This window comes from Apiospora hydei (assembly GCF_038363865.1).
Source record: "Apiospora hydei strain CBS 114990 chromosome Unknown utg000004l_segment0_segment0, whole genome shotgun sequence".
Taxonomy (NCBI): Eukaryota; Fungi; Ascomycota; class Sordariomycetes; order Amphisphaeriales; family Apiosporaceae; genus Apiospora; species Apiospora hydei.
In genome coordinates this window covers 6,292,406-6,312,620 of record NW_027117363.1, presented here as the reverse complement: position 1 = coordinate 6,312,620, position 20,215 = coordinate 6,292,406, and the positions used below count along the sequence as shown (strand labels likewise).

At 54.2% G+C, this 20,215-nt stretch overlaps 5 protein-coding genes across 5 annotated transcripts; 1 reads left to right on the top strand and 4 right to left on the bottom strand.

The window, feature by feature from the left end:
- Nucleotides 1-1,108: 1,108 nt before the first annotated feature.
- On the top strand, nucleotides 1,109-3,167 carry PG997_004500 (uncharacterized protein; the record flags this gene model as incomplete). The annotated part of the gene is made up of 4 exons (XM_066808815.1): nucleotides 1,109-1,173; nucleotides 1,494-2,638; nucleotides 2,818-2,969; nucleotides 3,099-3,167. The coding sequence occupies 4 exons, from the start codon at nucleotides 1,109-1,111 to the stop codon at nucleotides 3,165-3,167; spliced, it is 1,431 nt and encodes a 476-aa protein (XP_066672433.1).
- A 440-nt stretch (nucleotides 3,168-3,607) lies between these two features.
- On the bottom strand, nucleotides 3,608-7,308 carry PG997_004499 (cytoskeleton assembly control protein sla1; the record flags this gene model as incomplete). The annotated part of the gene is made up of 5 exons (XM_066808814.1): nucleotides 3,608-3,633; nucleotides 3,683-5,491; nucleotides 5,573-6,328; nucleotides 6,391-7,009; nucleotides 7,111-7,308. 5 exons carry the CDS (start codon nucleotides 7,306-7,308, stop codon nucleotides 3,608-3,610), a joined length of 3,408 nt encoding a protein of 1,135 aa, XP_066672432.1.
- A 1,173-nt stretch (nucleotides 7,309-8,481) lies between these two features.
- On the bottom strand, nucleotides 8,482-11,687 carry PG997_004498 (AMP deaminase; the record flags this gene model as incomplete). Its single annotated transcript, XM_066808813.1, is given in 5 exon segments — nucleotides 8,482-8,956; nucleotides 9,016-9,620; nucleotides 9,644-10,756; nucleotides 10,771-11,353; nucleotides 11,383-11,687. The coding sequence occupies 5 exon segments, from the start codon at nucleotides 11,685-11,687 to the stop codon at nucleotides 8,482-8,484; spliced, it is 3,081 nt and encodes a 1,026-aa protein (XP_066672431.1).
- Nucleotides 11,688-12,732: 1,045 nt separating this feature from the next.
- PG997_004497 (solute carrier family 35 (UDP-xylose/UDP-N-acetylglucosamine transporter)- member B4) lies at nucleotides 12,733-14,283 on the bottom strand (the record flags this gene model as incomplete). The annotated part of the gene is made up of 5 exons (XM_066808812.1): nucleotides 12,733-13,356; nucleotides 13,411-13,754; nucleotides 13,806-13,849; nucleotides 13,903-13,928; nucleotides 14,023-14,283. 5 exons carry the CDS (start codon nucleotides 14,281-14,283, stop codon nucleotides 12,733-12,735), a joined length of 1,299 nt encoding a protein of 432 aa, XP_066672430.1.
- A 1,787-nt stretch (nucleotides 14,284-16,070) lies between these two features.
- On the bottom strand, nucleotides 16,071-17,920 carry PG997_004496 (protein phosphatase 2A regulatory subunit cdc55; the record flags this gene model as incomplete). The annotated part of the gene is made up of 6 exons (XM_066808811.1): nucleotides 16,071-16,094; nucleotides 16,165-16,748; nucleotides 16,804-17,461; nucleotides 17,584-17,660; nucleotides 17,760-17,800; nucleotides 17,880-17,920. 6 exons carry the CDS (start codon nucleotides 17,918-17,920, stop codon nucleotides 16,071-16,073), a joined length of 1,425 nt encoding a protein of 474 aa, XP_066672429.1.
- Nucleotides 17,921-20,215: the final 2,295 nt, after the last annotated feature.

Here is a 20,215-nt window from a genome sequence, read left to right as displayed (position 1 = left end):
CTTTCTCCGAGCAATGAGCAGATGTGAAGGGGGTTTGGTTTACTGTGGGACTGGCGCGGCCGCGACTGCGGTGAAAGAAGTGGCCAGGGCCGATACGAAGAGGCTTGAGTAATGCATTTTTAGTCTGGGGATTTGCTCGAGTATAACTGGTATATGCCAAGAGAGTGTTTTAAATCGTGATCGAAGCTAAGAGAGAGGGAGAGACAAGAGGAAATTGACCGAAGTCAATCAAGAATGAATGTTCGGGGCGTATAAGACGAATATATAAGACGGATGTATAGGACGAATGGAAAGCTGATGAGAGCTGGTGAGCAAGTGCGTATAGCAGCATTCTGACCCAAGAAGACATGCTCCCTTATATACGCCCATTATGCTCGCAACGATTATACGTTTAGGCCCGTACGTGCCGAGGGAGGCACGAAATACCTGTTTGAGGGCCCCTGACCGAGCCGACGAAGCTAACGAGGATCCAAGTGTGCGGGTGTACGCATACACTCGTCGAGTATCAAAATGCGAGCCGTCGTCTCTGGCGGTGCCTCCGTCAAGTAGATTATAGTTTGTCGTTTGCGCAGGCGATGGGAAACAAAACCGGGACCCCCCCGTCTGGGTTAGCAAGTCGTGAAACCGACTACCCAGACGGGTAATCAATCGGTTTCCTTCGTCTGATGTCGTGGCCGGATGGTGCAACATCGCATGAACCGTTCTCTCTAGGCAGCGGGCGCGGGATCACCATCACCATATCAAGTCATGTATGCACGCTCAAGGCAAAACTTATTCCGATTCATCTCATGTTCATCCGGCTCGACTAGTCCATTAGGGTTGGCAAGTTGATGAGAAAGAAGATGAGCCTGTCGATGCCGAGGCTGGAACCGTCCCATCTGCCATTTGGGTGAGGCTGTATGACCACCTCTGAGGTTTTGGCAGGGGCGGCAGCCTCTTCCCCGGCTGGCAAGCTGACATCAGCTGTACCGTCCTACCAAGTATTTGAAATAGACTCAATGGTAGTCACTCGGCTCGGATTTGATGGGAGATACACTGTGTATCGGGCAAGGACTCTGCTAATTGCCTATGCGCAGGCTCATGATTCAGAAATTGCCTAGTCGTTATCATGGCCGCCAATCTCGTCGTCGTACTTTCTCCTGTTCGAGCAGGTCGATATAACCCAGGACTTGCGTACCTATTGATTGTGACCTCATGATGCTCACCGCCTAGAACACTAAGGAGCGCAAATGAACCTTTAGACTAACAGCTTCCCAGGCTGGTATAAGTACGATGTCTGACAGATAGGCGATACTCATGACCAAACCAAATCTGCTGGGTGTCTGTACATGACAAATTCCAATAGTTGATTCTCACGGCAGCACAGGAGGTTATACGCGAAACCAAGGCATCTTAAAAGGAGGGCCCAATTCGCAAGATGGGAAAACGTCTATAAATAGGGGCTCATGCTAGACATAAGGGTTTGTCCGTCACCACCTTCCATCAACCAACAGTTCACAGAAATTCATCTACAACAAACTCCTCTATCGGCAGAGATTCAACAGAGCAAACCAGCATGCCTCAACCACGCAACCCCTGGCCCTCGGTGGCGGTGGTGGTGGTGTCACCGCCGCCGTCTTCTTCCTCGCCGCCACGGCCCTTGTGAGCCCAGCGTTGGCCGCTCGCAACTGCCGGAACCTGACGATCCCCGTGCACATCACGGCCGCCAACACGGACCTGGAGGACGACTTCCCGACGCCCCAGACCGACGTCGAGTTCACCGACTTCTTCCTGTCGAACCAGCCACACGGGCGCCAGCCCCCGGACACGACGACCCCGCCCAAGACCAGGAACGTCACGGGGGACTACCGGCTCGCCGCGACGTACTGCGAGCCTTCTTCTTCTTCTTCTTCTTCTTCGGGAAGTGGCAACAACAATACTACTACTACTCCCAATGTGCTGCAGATCCTCACGCACGGCATCGGCTTCGGCCGTGATTATTGGGACTTCGCCTACCACGACTACAAGTACAGCTACGTCAACCACGCGCTGGCGCACGGGTACGCGACCCTGGCGTGGGACCGTCTGGGCTTCGGCAACTCGACACGGCTCGACCCGGTGCACGAGGTGCAGCTGCCGCTCGAGGTGGAAGCGCTGCGGGAGCTGACCCGGCTCCTGCGGGCGGGCGAGGTCAACCTGCATCTCGACACCGACACCGACACCGACTCCGAGACCACCAATACCACCAAGACGAAGACGAGAACGAGGAAATTCGACAAGATCGTCCACGTGGGCCACTCGCTGGGCTCGACGGTCGTGTACGCGCTCGCGGCCGTCGACAAGACCTCCCTCGACGGCCTCGTCCTGACGGGCTGGTCGACCGTGACCGACTTCATGACCGCCGGCTTCATCGGCCTGTACCTCGAGCAGGCGCGGCCCAAGGGCGGGCACCTGGCCGGCTACGCGCCGGGCTACGTCGTCGTCGGCGACGTCACGGCGCTGCACACCGACTTCTTCGCCCCGGGCGCCTACGACCCGGACATCCTCGCGCCCGCCTACGCCGCCACGCAGCCGACGACCGTGGGCGAGATCGCCACCGGCAGCTACATGGCCAACACGAAGCTCGAGGTCACGGTGCCGTCGCTGGTCATCACTGGTCGTAAGTGATGATGGCTGCATGCCATCTCTTCCCCCCTTTGGCCCCCCTCTGCCTCTATCTGTAAGGGATAGGGGTAGCTGGTATACCGTGTCCGAATCTCCACCCCTTGGTTTCTTACAAAACCCCCGTCATTGTCTCATTTTCTTGTCGTGTACTAAAATGCTGCAACAACAAAATAGAAAAGGACCTGATCTTCTGCGGCACCAACTGCTATGGCACCGACGACCCGAAACTGCATTCGCTCCTCCAACTCGTCACATCAAGCTTCCCTCTGGCGAACCCGCCCGTTTTGCCTATTACCGTACCCGGATCGGGCCATGGCCTGAATCTGGTAAGTTTGAGCAGCTCGAATCCCCCTCCCCCCCAAAACTCTCGGTCCTTTCTTTCCTGTCTCCCGTCAATGGGGAACGTAGAATTACTTTCTCGAAGATCCGGTCTAACCCCGTATCAATCGGCACAGGACAATAACCACGAGTATACGTATGGCGAGATTTCTAACTTCTTGATGTCCAATGGGCTTTCGCCATGATTTGACAGAAACGAGCCATGCCGGTTTTTTTATAAAAAAAACGTAGATGCAGCTGGGTACTGGCAGGATACCTTGTTATTGCCTGAGTTTTAGGGCATTCCGACAGTGCGAGACTTGGCTGGCAGTAGTTTCTGTGCATGTCATGGGGCAATACAGGCAAGCAGCAGAAGCTTTAGAGTGTTACCATATTCACCTTTTATACGGAAAAACGTACTTACAATGGGTTGGCTGTATTATGTTTATGGTGTTCTGAAGGTGTCCAATGATTGCTACCTCATCTCAATGGCCCTTTCCGCTAAGTCTTTCCCCCCTATGTATCGCTTCCCATGCAGCCCCTGATCCGCTCCCTTATCTCATAATCGTCTCGCTCCAAATAATACCCTGTACTGCTTTTCCTCCGTAGCAACAGGCAGCGTAGAAAGGAAGGTCCCATTGGTTACTTAAAAGCCAAAGGGGTTTTCGGGAGCTGGACAACGTTAGAAGACGAGCGCCCGGCTAAGGGCCATTTGACTTACTAGCTTGTGCAAGGTTTGCACGCCGTCCCGTTGCTTGAGGAGCAATCTTGTCTGCGACCCCAAAGCGGACTGGGGGTGCTGGGCCCGTCTGCTGGGGCACCAGAGGCGCAGCGGGAGCGGGTTGAGACTGCGGCGGGTTGTTATTTGTGTTGGGGTTGAAGCCAGAGTTGAAGCCAGGATTGAATCCTGTTGGCTGTTGCTGCAACGGAGGCATGCCCGTTCTTTGCGGCTCAAGAGCAGGAGGCAGGAACGAGTTGACCCCGGTGGCTTGCGGGAACTGCTGCCCGGGGGTGAACCCACCCTGGAATCCGGTAGGTTGAGACTGAACAGGCCCAAATTGCGAGGCCCGAGGATCTGCGAAGGGGCTCTGCATTTGCGGCGCACCAGTCATCTGTGGCTGCATGAATTGGTTCTGCCCGAAGCCGGTCTGCTGCGGTTGCATGCCGGCACCCGGGTTGTAGCCCATCATTCCAGGCCCTGTTGCTTGGGGCTGGAAGCCTCCCATGTACTGCGATTGCATCCTCTGCTGGCTCAGATCGTTCAGGCTTTGCCCAGGGGGTGCCAAGCCCGTCATTTGTGGTTGCAGCGGCGGCGGCGCGAATTGACTAGGTTGCGCCGACTGTGGTGCGGAGAGGGGCCGCGAAGGCGGCGGCGGCATCAACGCTCCTTGGCCCTGCGTCATCTGGGGTGCTATCGGCCTTTGACGGCTAGCCAAACCAAGGTTCAGAGGCTGGGCACCGACAGATTGACCTGTAGGCAAGCTCTGGAGGCCGGTTTGTTGTTGTGCGAGTCCAGCAAAGAACGCCGGGCTTGCCCCAGGAGCCTGGGCTGCGGCTGGTTGCTGTTGCGGCGCCGGTTGCGGCGGGGGCTGAACAACTTGGGGCGCTGCTGTTGGTTGAGCTTTAACTGGCTCTAAAGGCTGCGAGAGCAAAGAGAGGTCCAGCATCCCTTGTGTAGGCGGTGCTTGAGGGGCTGCCTTGGGTGCCTCCGGCTCCGGTGCAGGGGCGGCCTTGGGTTGTGGCTCGGGTTGCTTCGACGGCTTTACGTCCCAGGCATCGTCATCGAACCCACCGCTGCTCTTGTCACCCTCCTTGGGCTTGGCAGCACTAGGCGAAGGAGTGGAAGTTCCTTCGGCACCGGCTTCCTTCTGCTGAGAGAAGGCCTTCGGGTCAATAGTATCGTTGGTCTGGGTCGCTGGCGCAGGCCGACCCTTTCGAGTGTTGTTTCGGAGCGTCCCTCCGGGGCCCGAGAAGAGACCGCCCTCGCCTTCTTCGTCTCCAGCAAAACTAACGCCCTTCTTCTTGCCCTCTCGTCCGAATCTCTTGTCCAGGTGACGCATCACCTTGATGATATCACCTTCTCTGAGCCCAAGGCTACGGAGCACAGTAGCGTCGACATCAGGCAGTACACTTTCATCCATGGAGTCCTTGTTAAACGCCTGCGCATACCGCTCGCAAAGTCCGACGGCAACCTCACAAGAAAGGAAGAATTGAAACCAGTCGTAGTCGTTACCGTTACTGATGGATGCGCCGACAACTTTGGGCTTGACCGATGTCGATTCCTTGGGTGGCCTCGTGGACTGCGCGCGCTTGACTTCGGATAGGGGCTTATCCTCATCCAATGAAATGCCCGTGATTAGCTCCACGTATTCGAGATCTTTGACTGACATCTTATTAACAGGCACGGCAATTTTGACGCCATTCATCTTGTGCAGGTTGATCTTCCCGTCCTTTAGACCAAGGAATTGGGCTTCGACGCTGAAAGATTTGGTACGATCGGTCCACACCCGAATCTTATTAGGGTCGGGTTCTGGGTGCAAACGATGATTAGCAATTCTGCTCAGGTGAGCTTGGGGTTAAGGGGTGTCAGGTAGCATAGCAGCGGACTTACTCGACTTGGAGGATCCAGAGCGGCCGCTCCCACTGCCTTCGGCTCGACCGTTCTCTCGTTTGCTTCTCTGTTGGCCATGTTGGTTACTACTGTCCGTGGCTGACAAACTACTATGTCTCTCAGGCAAACGCATGCCAGGTCCTACCTCTGCTACTTTTTGATCCCTCTTCATGGCCTCCTTGGTCAGCCGCTCTTCTTCGAGACGGTTTTGTGCGACTGTTGATCTGCCTGAGTCCAGGCTCGGTGGCGTGATTGGCGATAGGACGGACTCCTTCACCTCAATATAACTGCTGGGGACGACGCCTTCCTTTCCGTTCTTCACTCGTCGCACTTGCCACCATTCTTCGCTCTTAAGATCGTCAATGATGGTAACCTCGTCTCCCACGGCGACTGTCACCTCGTCGTCGCCCTGTGCCATGAAGTCATAGAGGATCACTCCCCGTTTCTGACTGTTCTTGCTAGTGCCGGCCAAGATGACCTCACGAAGTCCCTCGGCCTTGACGGCTCCGGACAACTCGCCCAGAGCACTCACGATTTCGGCCGCCGTGTCCTTAGCGCCAGCATGGAAATCGATGCTTCTACTGGGGCGGACCAGCTCCAAGAACACGTGCTTGCCCTCACGAGAATAGTGAGTCATTTTATCCGCAGTCCACTCGTTAGTCGGGCCGTCATGGGCGCGCTCGGGAGCAATCAGAATGACACCCGTCTTGAGGTTGACACCCAGGGTGGTTGGCATCTTCTTTTTCTTGCCCATGACTGAAACCATCTCGTTGATGTTGTACATATGGAACCCCCAGGCGCGATGCGGCCTGTAGTACCTGCCGGGACTTCGTCATTGCGCTCGCGCCGACTCATTGTTCGCTGCGGCGGTGGGGATTGAAGCTCAGAAGAAATGGCCGAATGCGAACGGGGCCGGGTCGGCAGGGCCGGGCTTGGTTCCTCCTCCGATTCTTCCGAGAAATACTGCTGACGGGGCGGGGGGACGGCAATCGGAGGTGGCGTGGGCGCACGAGTTGAACTTCTGCCATGCATAACGCCAGCCAGTGCAGCTTGTGGGTTGGCGGCTCCACGGCTGGCGTCCGAGGCAACCGATGGCTGCCGGGTAGGAAGAGGAGGGCTTCGGGGCTCTTCAGGCTCGGCCGGAGCAGCCGAGCGGGTAGGGAGTACTGGCGGAGGTATGGGCACCGAAACGGCCGGCGGTTCTGGCTCTGGCTCGGGTTCTGGCTCGGCAGCTCTTGTCGTGTCCGCCTCCACAGCATCGCCCATCTCAATGTAGTTGGCGGGGACAAAGCCAAAATCGCCATTGAGTCCTACCAGGATCCAGTCGGGATCTGAAGTGTCGTAGACCAACAATTGCGCATCTTCGGGGAAGGACAGCTCTTCGTCGGTTTGTCTAGTGTATTCGTACAGTGCACGAGCTTGGGCAACAGCCGGGGCCTAGGGAGGAGTCCAAAGGTGTCAGTGCATGCATGGTATTGCTGGGCGGCTCAGAGCCGAGCAACGGTGCCGGCGGAGTAGGAGATTGGGGTGATGCATACTTCCTCGACGTAGTTGTTGGGTACCAAGCCCTCGGGCTCGTCATCTTCGTCGGCGCTTGCTCTCTTTTTCGCCTTCCACCAGTCATCCTCCTGGCTCTTTTCTAGAACATACAGGACATCGCCTTCGGCGATGGCAAGCTCTCCTTCTCCCTGGGGCGCATAATCATATACGGCCTTGTAAACACCGAGGAACCCCATGGCGGCAGTGTTGGGTTATCGATGCAGTCGCAGCAGGGATCGCGGCGGGTAGTAGGAGGCAGGTCGGGTTGCTGTCGGTGATACGGGGAGAGTAAATTGGCGAGTGTCGGGTGCCGATGCAGTTAGGTATGGGCTCTCGAATGACGGACGCGTTACTGCTGCCGTCGGACCATCACGTTCGGGTCGGCGCAAGCGGCAGTCTCCTTGGGCCGGTAAGCTGCAAATGAAACTGCAGGTGTGTGTGTGTGTGTGTATGGATGCACGTATGTAAGGCAGGTAGGCAATGTATGTATGTAGTTTAGGATGTAGTTGGTTGGCAATCCCGAAGGTCGGGTTGAGTGCTTGCTGTCTGGCCTGCACGACCGGTAGGGGGGTGCCAGGCAAAGGGTTTGATTGGTTGGTGGGGAACGAGAGGACAGTATTGAGGGGACTGTTGGACGACAGCCCAAAGGGGGCAAATTGAGTAGATTGAGACCTTGCCGGACAGCAGAAACAATAATGCCTATATGGGTTCTGGAAAGCAATCAATCACAGACGACTCTCACCAAGCACTTGAACCCTTGGATCCTTGGGTTCTTGGGGCCTGGGTCTTGGGTCTTGGGGGAAGTTTGGTGGCCGGTGGACTGGAACCTATGAGGTAAGGGAGAAGTGGGCCACTTCATGTCGGCTGCTCGCTGCTCGCTCTACCTTTCCTTTAGTAGGTAGGTACTTACTTCCTTACTTAGTACGGCCCATAGTGCGTGGCCACCACTACGCACCGTCCTTATTCTGTCCTCTGAAAGGGGGCAATCTTGTGTCGTGTATCCGTATGTGACCATGATCCTGTGCCATCAACACAGAACTCGCTGGCTAAGCAGGTACTTATTCATTGATAAAGTCTACGACTGACTATATGTCTCAGGTGTACGTACGTAGGTAGCTAAGTGGGTAAACAGATAGATGCCTGAGTATAGACCTACCTACAAGTGTGCATCCATACGCCCAACGCGGGTTGATCTAAGGAGGACCTAGCTAGGTATGTAGCCATTGCATGCGTTCGATGGTCACCTACTTGATCTTTCGTCGGCTTCTCGACAAGGACAAGGACAAACTACCACCTCAAATTGTGACTATCCATCCTCGGCCGCCCGGAGTTCTGCCCATCCGCTGTGCATAGCTCGGTCACCTGCCTGCTTACGGTGCTTCGTCGTTCGGGACGCTCCTCTTAGGGGCGCTGCGAACGGAACCGACACCATCATCAGAGCCGTTGACTGAACTTTGTCGCCTACTAGCGCGCCTCGAAGCTCGTGCCATCATTCCCGGCAGATATCGGGGTTCGTGGCCCGACAGGTGCATCTCCCTCTCCGTCGGCCACTGTCCGTCGCGCGGGGCCGTTGCTGTCAACAACGGCGATCCTGATACTGTGACTTGGGGAGCAGTATTGTTGGGATCGGCTGGTACTGGTACTGGTGAGCGACCGAAGCGTGGCTCTTGGGCGGAGACTCCGATGAAACCATGAGGCTTGGTTTCGTGGAGGGTCGTGTTGCTGGCCAATGTGGTCTTGAGCGACGATGTCGGAGAATTAGTCATTGGCTGCAGGACCGCAAGGCCTTCCGACGTAGAGCCTGTTGCGGTCTCCTGGGGCGCAGCTGAGCTGTAGCTTGCGATCCTAATAAAAAGAATTAATCAGTAATGCCTCCCGAACAACAAGGTTTGATGTATGCTCACAGGCGATGTTCCTCTACCCAAGTGTGATATCTGAATTCCTCCCGGCGATCAGGTACATTGGTCTTGGCCATTTGATTCCCCTCTTTGCCTGGTAGATTGAACTTGGGCCCGAGCCACTGCTGTTTGATCGAGTGCTCGTACCCGCTCTGTTTGACAGAGTTCTTCGCCAACTCACACATATCTACCGGGCTGAGCTTGTAGATCTGCGCAGCTACTGCGTACTCCTCGATGAGTGGCTCTTTGGTGAATGCAAACTGCAGGGGATCATCCGTCGAGAGCGACACGTTCAGGCCCCGTTTGAAGTATTGATGAAACGGGTTTCTCTCGTACGCAAGGAACAGCGCATTGTTACTGAGAGGTGACATCGCTATGCCAATCTGTTCCAAGTAGAAGATATACTGGAGAAGTGGCACTTTTCTCAACAACAGCCCATGGCTAATGCTATGGCAGCACAACAGGGCGATGGCGAGGTGTTCACTATCACCTGCTTCTCCGCAGTGTGGACGCAGCAGCAACGTGTTGAACCCACGTTGCCGGCGCCAGAAGTTCAGCGAAGTCATGTTGGCGAACAAGTAATAGATCCAATAGCTGTAGGGCGGGTTTTGCTTGGGTCCCATTCCTTGGGGACGGGGAACTTCTTATACAGTCGGCGTTCGACCTTGCTCTCGTCGTCAACACTGTCGAATCCGATGACACGCTGGAGGAAGATGTGCAGCTTGGGATGGCTCTCGGGATCTTTGGTTACTTCGAACAGGGGGAGGAATACGTTCTTGACAACCTGCTCAAAGCTCCCCATCAAACCAGTCGCTTTGTACACATCGTACAGCCGCGGAATCTGGATAAGCCATCGGACGTTATGGGAGATTAGCTTGTTATCTACCACCCAGGCAGCAAGCTTGTCCCACTCATCCATCGACTTTCCATAGATGGATATACGCCATTCCACCATTTGATATTTGCTCGACTCCAGATCGGCGATTACTTCCTTGGTGATTTCTGCGAGATATCGGCCTTGAATATGGTTGTCTGTCTTCAGAAAGATCGTTCTCAGGCGGGACTCCCCTATGGGGTTATACTTCAAGTTGAACTTGTCGAATCGGTGGAAGGAATCGGTATGGGCATGCATGTCCAGGGTATCAATGCTCAGGTCGTATGCTGTGAGTTTAATACTTTCAAAAACCTCGGCAAGGGTGAGGACCTTGCCATCTCTGATCAGGACCTGTTCATTGGGACACTTCTTCATTTTACTTTTGATGAAACGCAAGAGATGCTTTTGGTTCATACAGGCAGAGTGGTGAACATGGGTATCAACCTTTCTCACATTGTAAAAGTCGCGATGCGGGACTTTCTTGCTGTCTGCAGTCTCCTGATACTCGTTCAGAAGCGTGTAGAGGTTAAATTTGCCCTCGAGGTATTGCAAGCGCCGAAAGGCAAAACTCTTACTGGGTCCATCTGACGATATGGCCAAGATATTCTCCAGGTCCATGTAGTAATCCTTGATGGTTGGGACGCCGACGACGGGCGTATTGGCGGCTTCTGCCTCGGCGTTTTCGAAAACCTGGTATACCCCGTTCTCGTCAAGCCTGAATGCGAAATCACTGGATGGGGGCAGAGGCAGCAGGTCTTCGATTTCGAAGTCTTCGCCAACGTCGTGTCCAGGCTTGCGCTTCTTGGACGTGCGCTTCGACCTGGCGTCCGAAGCGGCCGCGGCAGCTTCATCAAGCGCCGGTTGGGTGTCAGGCTGAGGGGAAGCACCGTGCTATTGCTGAGACTGTTCACTGCCGTAGGGGCAACGGTATGCGGTCCGACCCAGGCTGGTTCCGGGGGCGGAGGATAAATGTCCCAGCTGGGGTCGTCCTTGGGATTGTCACCATCACGCTGCACCGAGAGACGGATGTACTTGTGGCGGGTGTCTAGAATCTTCTGGATATTCTGAAAGATGGTGCTCAACTCGGCGGCAATGTGTGGGTCATTGTCCGCGAAGCCAGTGCCCAACCCCATCGGCACCTGACCATCTGGCAAGGCCATGTCCGGTAGGAGTTGGTTTTCGCTTCCGCCGGCGCCCATGTCCTCTGTGCCCAGCAGCATGTTTGGGGTTTGGCCAGGATTGCCTCCGAGGGATGGTCGAGTGGCAGTTCGCGGCGCGGGTTCTTGACCCAGACTAGAACGGAGAGGTGAGGGGCCGACGTAGGGTAGCTTATAGCTGGAGGATGTAGTGGCAGTTGTGCCTATGCGGGAGGGTGGGAGCGAGTTCAAGGGAGGAGTTTGGCCATCGACTCCACCATGGGCACCGAGAGTCTCCAGCGTTCTCGGACCTTTCCCGGCAGAGACCACAGGGCTCTGAGGGGTGGTGTGCGACTGAACCACTTCCCCCCGCCATCTGCCCTCTGGTATTCCTGCTGATGTCTCTGGTAGAACAGCTTAGCATCAGTCTGGCTCATCTGCCGCTCGTCCACAGGGTCGTAGAAGGCCGTTCTCTTGGGGCGGTCTCGATAGAGCATACCCTCGGCGGAATGCTCGTCCGATGGTGTAGGGGCCAAATGTTGCTGCGCATCATGACCGCTTTCTGTTTCATTGTCGCTTTCGACTGCATATGCATACCGCTCATCCTCGTCGGTGTCGACATCCTCCTGGAGGAAAACAGACGATGGGCCCTCGAGGGGCGTCTCCATTTCCGGCAGATCGTTTACTAATGAGCAGCCTGGTCAGTTTCCGGGTAGCAACTCGCAACTGTGCAGTCGCTGGGCATTCGCTCAGACATGGCATGGGCATGGGCATGGGCATGGGCATGGGCATGGGCATAGGCATGGGCATAGGCATGGGCATAGGCGGCAAGGGCGTAGGACACGGGAAGCATATGGCGGGGTAAATTGCGACTACAATGAGAGACACGGGCGCACTTACAAGGCATTGTTTTGCGAGGCAATCGCCGTGCGACAGTGACTCGAAAGCCTGCGTGACTGGAATGATCAGATGATGGGAGGCAGAGGTACCTGCATCAAAGAAAAGAAGCCCAAGAATGCCAGAGCCGATGTGCTGTCACCGGTACAAGTATCGTCCTTCAATGAGGGATGAGTCTATCCCTCGCTTCTGCGCTTTATTTTTTAGCCTGTAGCTTAAGTCGTCTTTGAAACTACTTGCCCGCTTTAGGTACAAACCAAGAAAGAAACCTTTTTTTCGGCCTGATCAATCGGGGAGCCGGTACCTCCTGACTAGGTGTGTACATCCTGCCTTAAGTATGCAAGTTGGATACGACCCGACTCAAGCTCCTCCCCTGGTCCAAAAACTAGCGCTGGCTGTCAGGCACCGATTACGTCGGGTTTCTTGCCAAGATGACAGTGTAACAGTGGTGCTGTGCTTGCTGGTGGGCATGGATACATAGAGGAGGGGCAGAGCCTGAACCCGTCCCGTTCCCCGTCCCGAAAGCCAGGAGAGCAGAAGCGCCAACCAACGATAGACCCGCGCGACATTGACATGGGCTGAAGATGCACTGCTGCTTAATACGACATCCATCCGATATCTAATACAATACAATACAATACAATACACATGCATACATGAGGTAACTCACATCGGACTTAGGGCGGTTTACTCCCCGCACAAGTACACATTACAGGAAGCCAGTGCTCGCAGTGTATTGATGATTTGACACCTTCTAAGAAGTAGAATGTATAACTTTGTTCTGCAATCCGTCAAACATATCTCCTGGACTCAGCCTCAGCCTTCTTTCGTACTGGGCACTGCGGTTGACTTGGGCCTTGCCGATGGAGCCTTTTTCTTGCCATCCAACGAATACAATGCACCGGCAGAGAACACCACCACGGCCCCTAATAGGGTCCCTGGCGCAAGCCTGTTGCCGAAAAGCCAGATGCTCAGCAGGAGACTGACGAGTTTCCTGATGTTAAGAACAATCGTCACAGTGAGTGCCGAAGATGCGGCTGCAAGCAGGTTGACTCCGCGAATGCAAGCGTACTGAGTCAAGACATTCAGTGCCAGGTAGACCACCTGACTGGGTATCTGAACACTCTTAATGTTGGCCCGCATGGCCTCCGAGAGGTTGGAGACAGCCGACAGCTGTTCTGCGTAAGCAGGCAATGCCAAGGGGGCGCTGTTGGCGAGCCGCATAAACTGTCTGTACAACGATGGCATAAAGGGTAGGAAGAGTGGCAACGAAAGTAGATGCGAGTAGAAGAGATTTTCCTTCCAGTGGGGGCCATACTTCTTGTATGTCTCTTCCGTGTATAACCCCATGATGGCCGACATGACTTGCGCGACGAACAGAATGACAAGGCCGGTACTGAAACTGGGCGCGGAGCTGTGGGAATCCCCTGACGCGGTGTCCTTCTCACAAACTTAGCAATCACGTTCGAGGTGGAAATGCCACGCATCGCTTACCTTGGTCTGCGAGTCCGACCATGCGGCCGTGATGACGCCAACAGTCAACAGGAGCACGGCAACGATCTGAATGCGAGAATATTTCTTGCCCCACAAGCTCCCGGCCATCATAGTTGTAATGCTACCTCCGGATCGTAGGATAATGTGAACAGGCACAGATATATCGTAGCTGAAAGCATGGTTGTTGAGCACGTTGATGCTGAAGAACAAGACGATGTTGATAAGCCAGCGGCGTATAGGCACTCGATTCGGCGTGAGGAAAAACGGCGGGCGCGTCGGGTCGAACTGCGATACGTATCCGGTGACAGCAACGAAGAGAAATTGGACAAACGTCAGAAGCGTCCCTTGGAGCAGGTTAGTATGTCAAATCGACCCAAACTTGGACATTCTCGTACCGCTAGCTGGTTCGATCCTAATGGTTGGAAACGTTAGCTGTGAGCTGGCTATGGCAGCAATTTGTACGCTGGCGCCGCGAGTCTGGGCATTACTCACTTGATGATTGCCTCCAAAGCGAACACCTGTATAGAGCCGTATTAGCACACCACAAGCGTCCACGAAGCGACGAGCGCGCGACAAGGCACTGGGACTGCCAAGGGCACGTCAACTCCTTACGTTTGAGCAGCAGCCACCGAAAATTAGGCCCAGCATAACCCCGATGGCCAGCCATTGCGGAATGGTTTCGATGAAGATGCGGCCGGCGAGTGCCATGATTTTGGAGAGAGTCGGACGCTGGTCGTGTATGCCGTACCGCTCGGCCTGCTCGAGGGAGGGCCCGGCGTTGATGACCTTGGGGGTTAGAGGAGCGCCATTGCTCTGCGCAGCATGCGAGTCTCGCAAGGTTTGGCGCTTCCGAGCAGTCGATCGGGGCGTCATGTGGATGTAGTGGAGGAGGCTTGAGGGACGGAGGAATGTCAGTTCAGTCCAGCAGTCCAGTCAGCAGATTCCTGTCGGGACAACTTGACACGTGGGATGCAAACCCCACAAGCCTGGGCAGGGCAGCGCGGGCACCGCGACAAGAACGTCTGCGCAACACCGGAAGGAGTCAAGAACACGCCCGCCCGCTCGTATGGCTAACTCACTAACTCAATGGGAAGAAGGGAGCCAAGATTCGCGTCGTCTGGACCTGGGCGCATTCGAGCAGAAGAGATTGTAACGTGTAACAGGAGGGGGGGCGGCGGGTGGTCAGGGCAACGATCGAATTATTATTAGTAGTTTTCCTTGATATGTCATTTCAAGGGTAAAGGTAAAGCTTTAGCACATGGTTTGCTCCTTCAAGGCTCGGAGGTGACCCTTCCATTGATAAATCTAACCACCACGCCTAACCTACAGGGAGGAGGGACGACCCCGTTTTGGGACGGCCTGCCAGCTCGTCCGTCCGTATGTTGAATTGATGGATGCATTCATCTTGCATACATAAGGAGGTAGGTATGCAAAGAGTATGCAGCAAGTGCGTCAGGCAGGTGCACAAATACATCGATACAAACATAGCTCAATAGCACCGGTACATCAATGTGGCATACCTACTAATTGTCTAAACAGGGATCACTCTTTCCCACCGTACTGTACATATTTCTCCCTGGCGCCCCCTGCCGCCCCTGGCTCGAGATGTACGTCTAGGTAGGGGGAAGCACCAGGTTACGCTCCGGTTTGTACTGGAGATGTAGAATGCCATGCATGTCAAAACGGCTCGGTTTGCCGATACCCAAGGCCATCTCTGGCGTTGTCCACTAATGGCCTTTCGCGTCCCCGACACGGGAATCTTGGGAGATAGGCGCGCATGGACATGGACATGGACCCCTGGAGATATGCTGCGGTCCAGCGATCGGCCCGCCGCTACAGGGCTGCCTAGGGGCTAATGTGTCAGCGCTGCCAAAAATATCCCACCACCACCACTTCTTCCACCACAACCCTCCTTACTCTACCACCCCTATTAAAATGTACCCAATTGTATTGGTGTTGAACGTAAACATGAATATCCAAATATATATATATAGACTTACCATGTAGCATGCGCCGGGTCCTCTAGTCTGATTCTTATGGACATACCACCGAAGGGCCAGGGTTCTCATGCTCGACTGATCACACTGTCTCTCAGCTTCGTCCCGGCCCTCGTAACGAAAACGACGATATCACACAATCACACTTGGTATACACAGAGAGCACTTGGTAAAGTCGTAGTTTGTCTTGCATGCTTGTCTGTAATGTCTATGATGTGGTATGCATTTCTTGTCACCAACTCAATGGCGCCCGATGCTTGTTGCGACCAGTCCGGTACCTGCTCATGCCAGAGACTTACACCAACGCGGAAGCCTCGCCCCTTAAACACCGCAGATTGAATTTGAGAGCCAACCTGTTATATGTGTCTGCAGCAAGGCTGCCATGCACTGGGTTCGTGGGTATCCTTGCTCGGTAACGAGACACCCACTGATGCAAATGACACCCTCGGAGTAGCCATCTGTTGACCAAGGCACCAGCATGGCCCGTACAGCACCAAATCCAAAGACCCATGGATCTCTATGAAGAAGACACAGAGATGTCTCTGGGCGACCCAACAAGGCACAACAATGTTGAGCTGTTCTCGCTGAAGCCTAGAGAGCCCACATTGACAGGAACAAAGCTCGTCTGATGTGGGATGGGTCTATCCCGCGCCATTGGGATTTCTAGAGCGCCGAGAAAACGAAAAGCTAGGGGACGTGTAAGCATAACGAAACCAACCATGACATTACCTCAAAGGGGCAAAACAGCGAGACTTACGTTGTTGGTTGCAGCGATTGCTATGCTGTCTTCGAATGGATGCCAGCTCATGTGCAGAATCTTCTTGTTGAAGTCGATCTGGTCCGCATCTGTCTCTTTCCGCATGCGCTGACCCTGAGCACCCGCCGGGCTTCCAGCACGAGATCCGTTCTTCTTGCCACCATTCGCTGTCGGGCTAGTGGATGAGTTGATAGGGGTGGCTACGCCAACCTTCTTCGCCTTGAAAGCTGACTTGTCTGCTTGCAGAACAACTTCTGTCTCCTTCTCGGGGTCGGAGGGATAGATCATGAAGTTGTTGTTGTAGCTGCCCGTCATGACATTCTTGGCGTCTCCCGAGAAAACCACCTCAAACTTGTCGAATATGCTGTCGTTCTCGTACGTATCGCACAAACGTGGACGGAGGTGCTCGTGGATGGGTATGGTCTTGACCGGTTGGCGCTCCATGTTAACGTCCCATATCTTGACCGTCAGGTAGTCTCGCGAGAGTATGTATCGCCCATCATGTGAGAAGCGAACATCCGAGATGGATGAAATGATCTCCGAGAAGAAGGATCGCGACGAGGGGTCTTCCTCTTGCTCGAAAACTGTACTACTGTCAAAAACCAATTCACACAAGGACCGCAGGGCCGGTTGACGTACGTTTAGCGTGCTGATCACAGAGAGCGCTTTCACGCATGTCGGCGAGTTTGATAGTGCCTTTCGAGCTTGCATACATGAACCAATTGCAACTGGTGGGGTGGAACTCGGCTGCAGTGATGACCTCGGTCAGCTCCTCCATGTTCGCCGGTTTGATATCCACGATGTTGAAGCTCTGGTCTTGTATGTTGAGATTCCAAAGGTTGATGCGAAGATCGTCACTGCTTATGAACGTCTCTCCATCGCTGTTGACAGAGATGCTGTTGATGTGGTACGCATGGGCATTTGCGTAGGTGCGCCGAGGTACAGCGGCCACGACCGTATCGTGATGGGTCAGGCGCGGAAGCTTCAAGTCCTCGGCATTCTTGAAATGGGTGAGGCCTGGGCTGGCACGCGGAGCTCCGCCCCCGGCCCCCAGAGCATTGCCGGGCGTAAGGTCGTGTGATAGATTATTCTCAGCTACGACCTTCAGCGACTTCTCGAAGACCTTCCATAACTTGATCGTCTTGTCGTTTGTTGACAGTAGGTAGTGTGAGGCGTTCTGGCGGCGACACCATTTGATCTTGTTGATCTTCTCTTCGATCTCTAGCGACTTCAAGTAGTCGAACTCGGGCTCGTGCGACTGGAATTCAGTATGGAACTTGTATTCACACGTTTTTTTCTGCAGGCCGTTAGAGTCAGAACAACATCACGATGAGATATGGCAGCCCCAGCGCCGATGCGGGGGGTCTCCTGCTTGGTGGGACGATGGGTGGGCTTCCAGCGTTGTAGGTAGGAACTGACCGTTTCATTCCTCTCGAATAGCACTACCCGTCCGCCTTTGTCTCCTGTTGCCAGATAGTTGCCTGTGTGGTCGAACTCTACAGTCGAAATAATATCGGCTACGTGGCGCCGTCAGCATGCGGGCCCCAAAATCTTTTTTAAGATGGGCTAGGATGGGAGGAGGAAGGACAACGCACCTTCTGTGATGTCTTCCACATCTCCCTTGTCTCCGAAACACCTGGGATAGGACGAGCAGTTAGTTGCGAGAGCTCAAAGGCAGCGTGGGGTCGGTCGGGGTGCGACAGGACGGGACATACTGGGTGAACTTCCAAGTCGGCCCCTGTTCATCAAGAGCCATCTTTGCTGCACTCCTGATGGGCGTGGTATACGGAGAATCGAAATGTGGCAAGCTGGAGAATGGCTTTGGTGGTGCGGGAGGGCAAGGCTTCTCGAGAAGGTAGCGGGGTGGAATTTGGGGGCGGGCGGTGGTGGGCAAGGGCGCAAACGAAGCGTCAGCGGGCAGCAGTGACGGGATATGTGATGAAGAAAAAGTCTGACGATTACTAGGTAAGGGTAAGTCGCAGGGCGGGAATGGTGACAGTGATTGTGACGATGTTTCTTGGGTTGGGATTTGACATGTACAAGGACTACGTTACGACCTAGGCGGGCAAGAGTGAATGAAGAGCCTAAGGTTAAGGTGTAGCAGCAGCAGTGACCGTGCCGTCAATGGATGGATGGCTTTGGTTACCTGAGAGGGCGAGAGCACGCAGAGAGAGCACGCCAGACAACTTGAGACCAGACTGGAGTGAGGTAAGGTACCTTTTGAGCCCAGCCCAGCCCAGCCCAGTTCAGTTGAGCCCAGCAGCCAGACCCCAGCCTTGTATCTACGGATGTTATGTAGGTACCTACGTACCTCCAAACCTTTACGTGCCAGTGCTAGGTCAACTCCCAGACCTCCAGCCAGACCACTCACTACCTACAGCACAACACGCAGAGCAGAGCGAGCGAGCGAGCGAGAGAGAGATAGAGACAGAGCACCTTTTCAACTTTGCGTGCGCCACCACCACACACCACAATGCACAATGCTGCTCAATCGATGCTTGCTCAATTCCATTCATCGGCCCCGCCCCACTCTGCTACTTCCAACTCCCCCCGACAGGGCTCTCAATCATGGATCGTGGAAAGTTGCAAGAAAAAAATCCACGCTGGATCGGGTACTTGATACGACATGTTATTGCTGGGATTGATACACACTGCTGCATACTTCATCTCAAAAGCCTTCGAACAGTGACATGTCAGCCACCCTGTGCATCCGGCTGGCGGAATGCATCCTGATCCTGCCCAGCGAATTGGCTCATTTGGTATCGCCCTTTTATCTTTTATGCATGTACACCAAACAACACGCTTCCAAGGTTAGAGAGCTAGAGTGTTCCAACACGATATCTAGTTTAACAGATGATGCAATCCTAATCCATCGAGTTTTGGCACGGACGTGCTTTTGGGCAAAGGCCTGGTTTGCGTACCTAATAAACCCTACGATACTACCAACTACATAAGGTGCTTCACTACTGCCAGCAGGGAATACTTGGAAGAACAATTGATTGATTCAATGCTATCGGGGCATTCATTGAATCTATTTGATCGATTAATCCCGAGTGCATAAGTCTGTACCTCTTAGAAATGCATCTCTCAGGAGTCTAACCTCAGAGGGCAGCAACCATCTCCATCCAAGTCTCAATGGTCCGTGTCGGACTCGATAATGACATAATGCCGCATCGCACCTATCGTGCAGAGAGCTTATTTGGCCACTCCTTTCAATGCTCGCCTTCCCACTCGACGTCTTCCTCGTCTCTGTCTTCTATTCAATGCTGTTCTACAACTATCTGACTGGACCAGGTGGCACCCGAGGCTGGACACTGTTGGCTCCAGTCAGAACACCTGCTGACCGTCGGCCACGCCTTTCTTGATGCACCCCGTTCTCCCAACCAATCTTGGTCCCCGGTCCGGATCCGGCCCTCGTTTGTTCCCTGACCAAGAAGGTGGGCACGTGACGTGACGTGGCATGCACAGGACCTTAGGAACTGGTTCTTAACTCGAGCACAAGGTCGACTTCTACCAATGTACACCGCAGGTGCTACTATCAGTGCAATGCAGTTGTTCGACGTAGTACGCTCTACCGCTAATAGCGGGGCAGCATTGAATAAGTAAGAATGACTTGGTATTCGAGCCAATGATGCTTTACATACTTCTCATCACCTACCATCACTATAGATGTAGGTCGCCCATGAAGTAGAATAGTCCAGCATTAAAACAAAGTATCTTCTTACATTACTTTGCTATACTACTGCCGGCCTCGTTATAGACTCGAGAGCACTCTTACGTGGCACGGCCAATAGAGATCGTAGGTTCGTAGCATCATATCCTCAAACCCAGCCCGAGGTTATGATGTGCCTGTCATGTGATTATATAAGCAAAGAGGTATTGCCGAGCAGGTGCGTCTCCAACATGAACCAACACTTTGCTCGGCCATGCTTTTTGACGGCTGGAGACACAGATTACAAAGTACAATTGCTGTCGAGAAAGGTAGGAGCGCCAGTGTGGTATTGTTTTATACCCAGAGTTTCTTTGACCTTGCTAGACACCTCATCGTCAC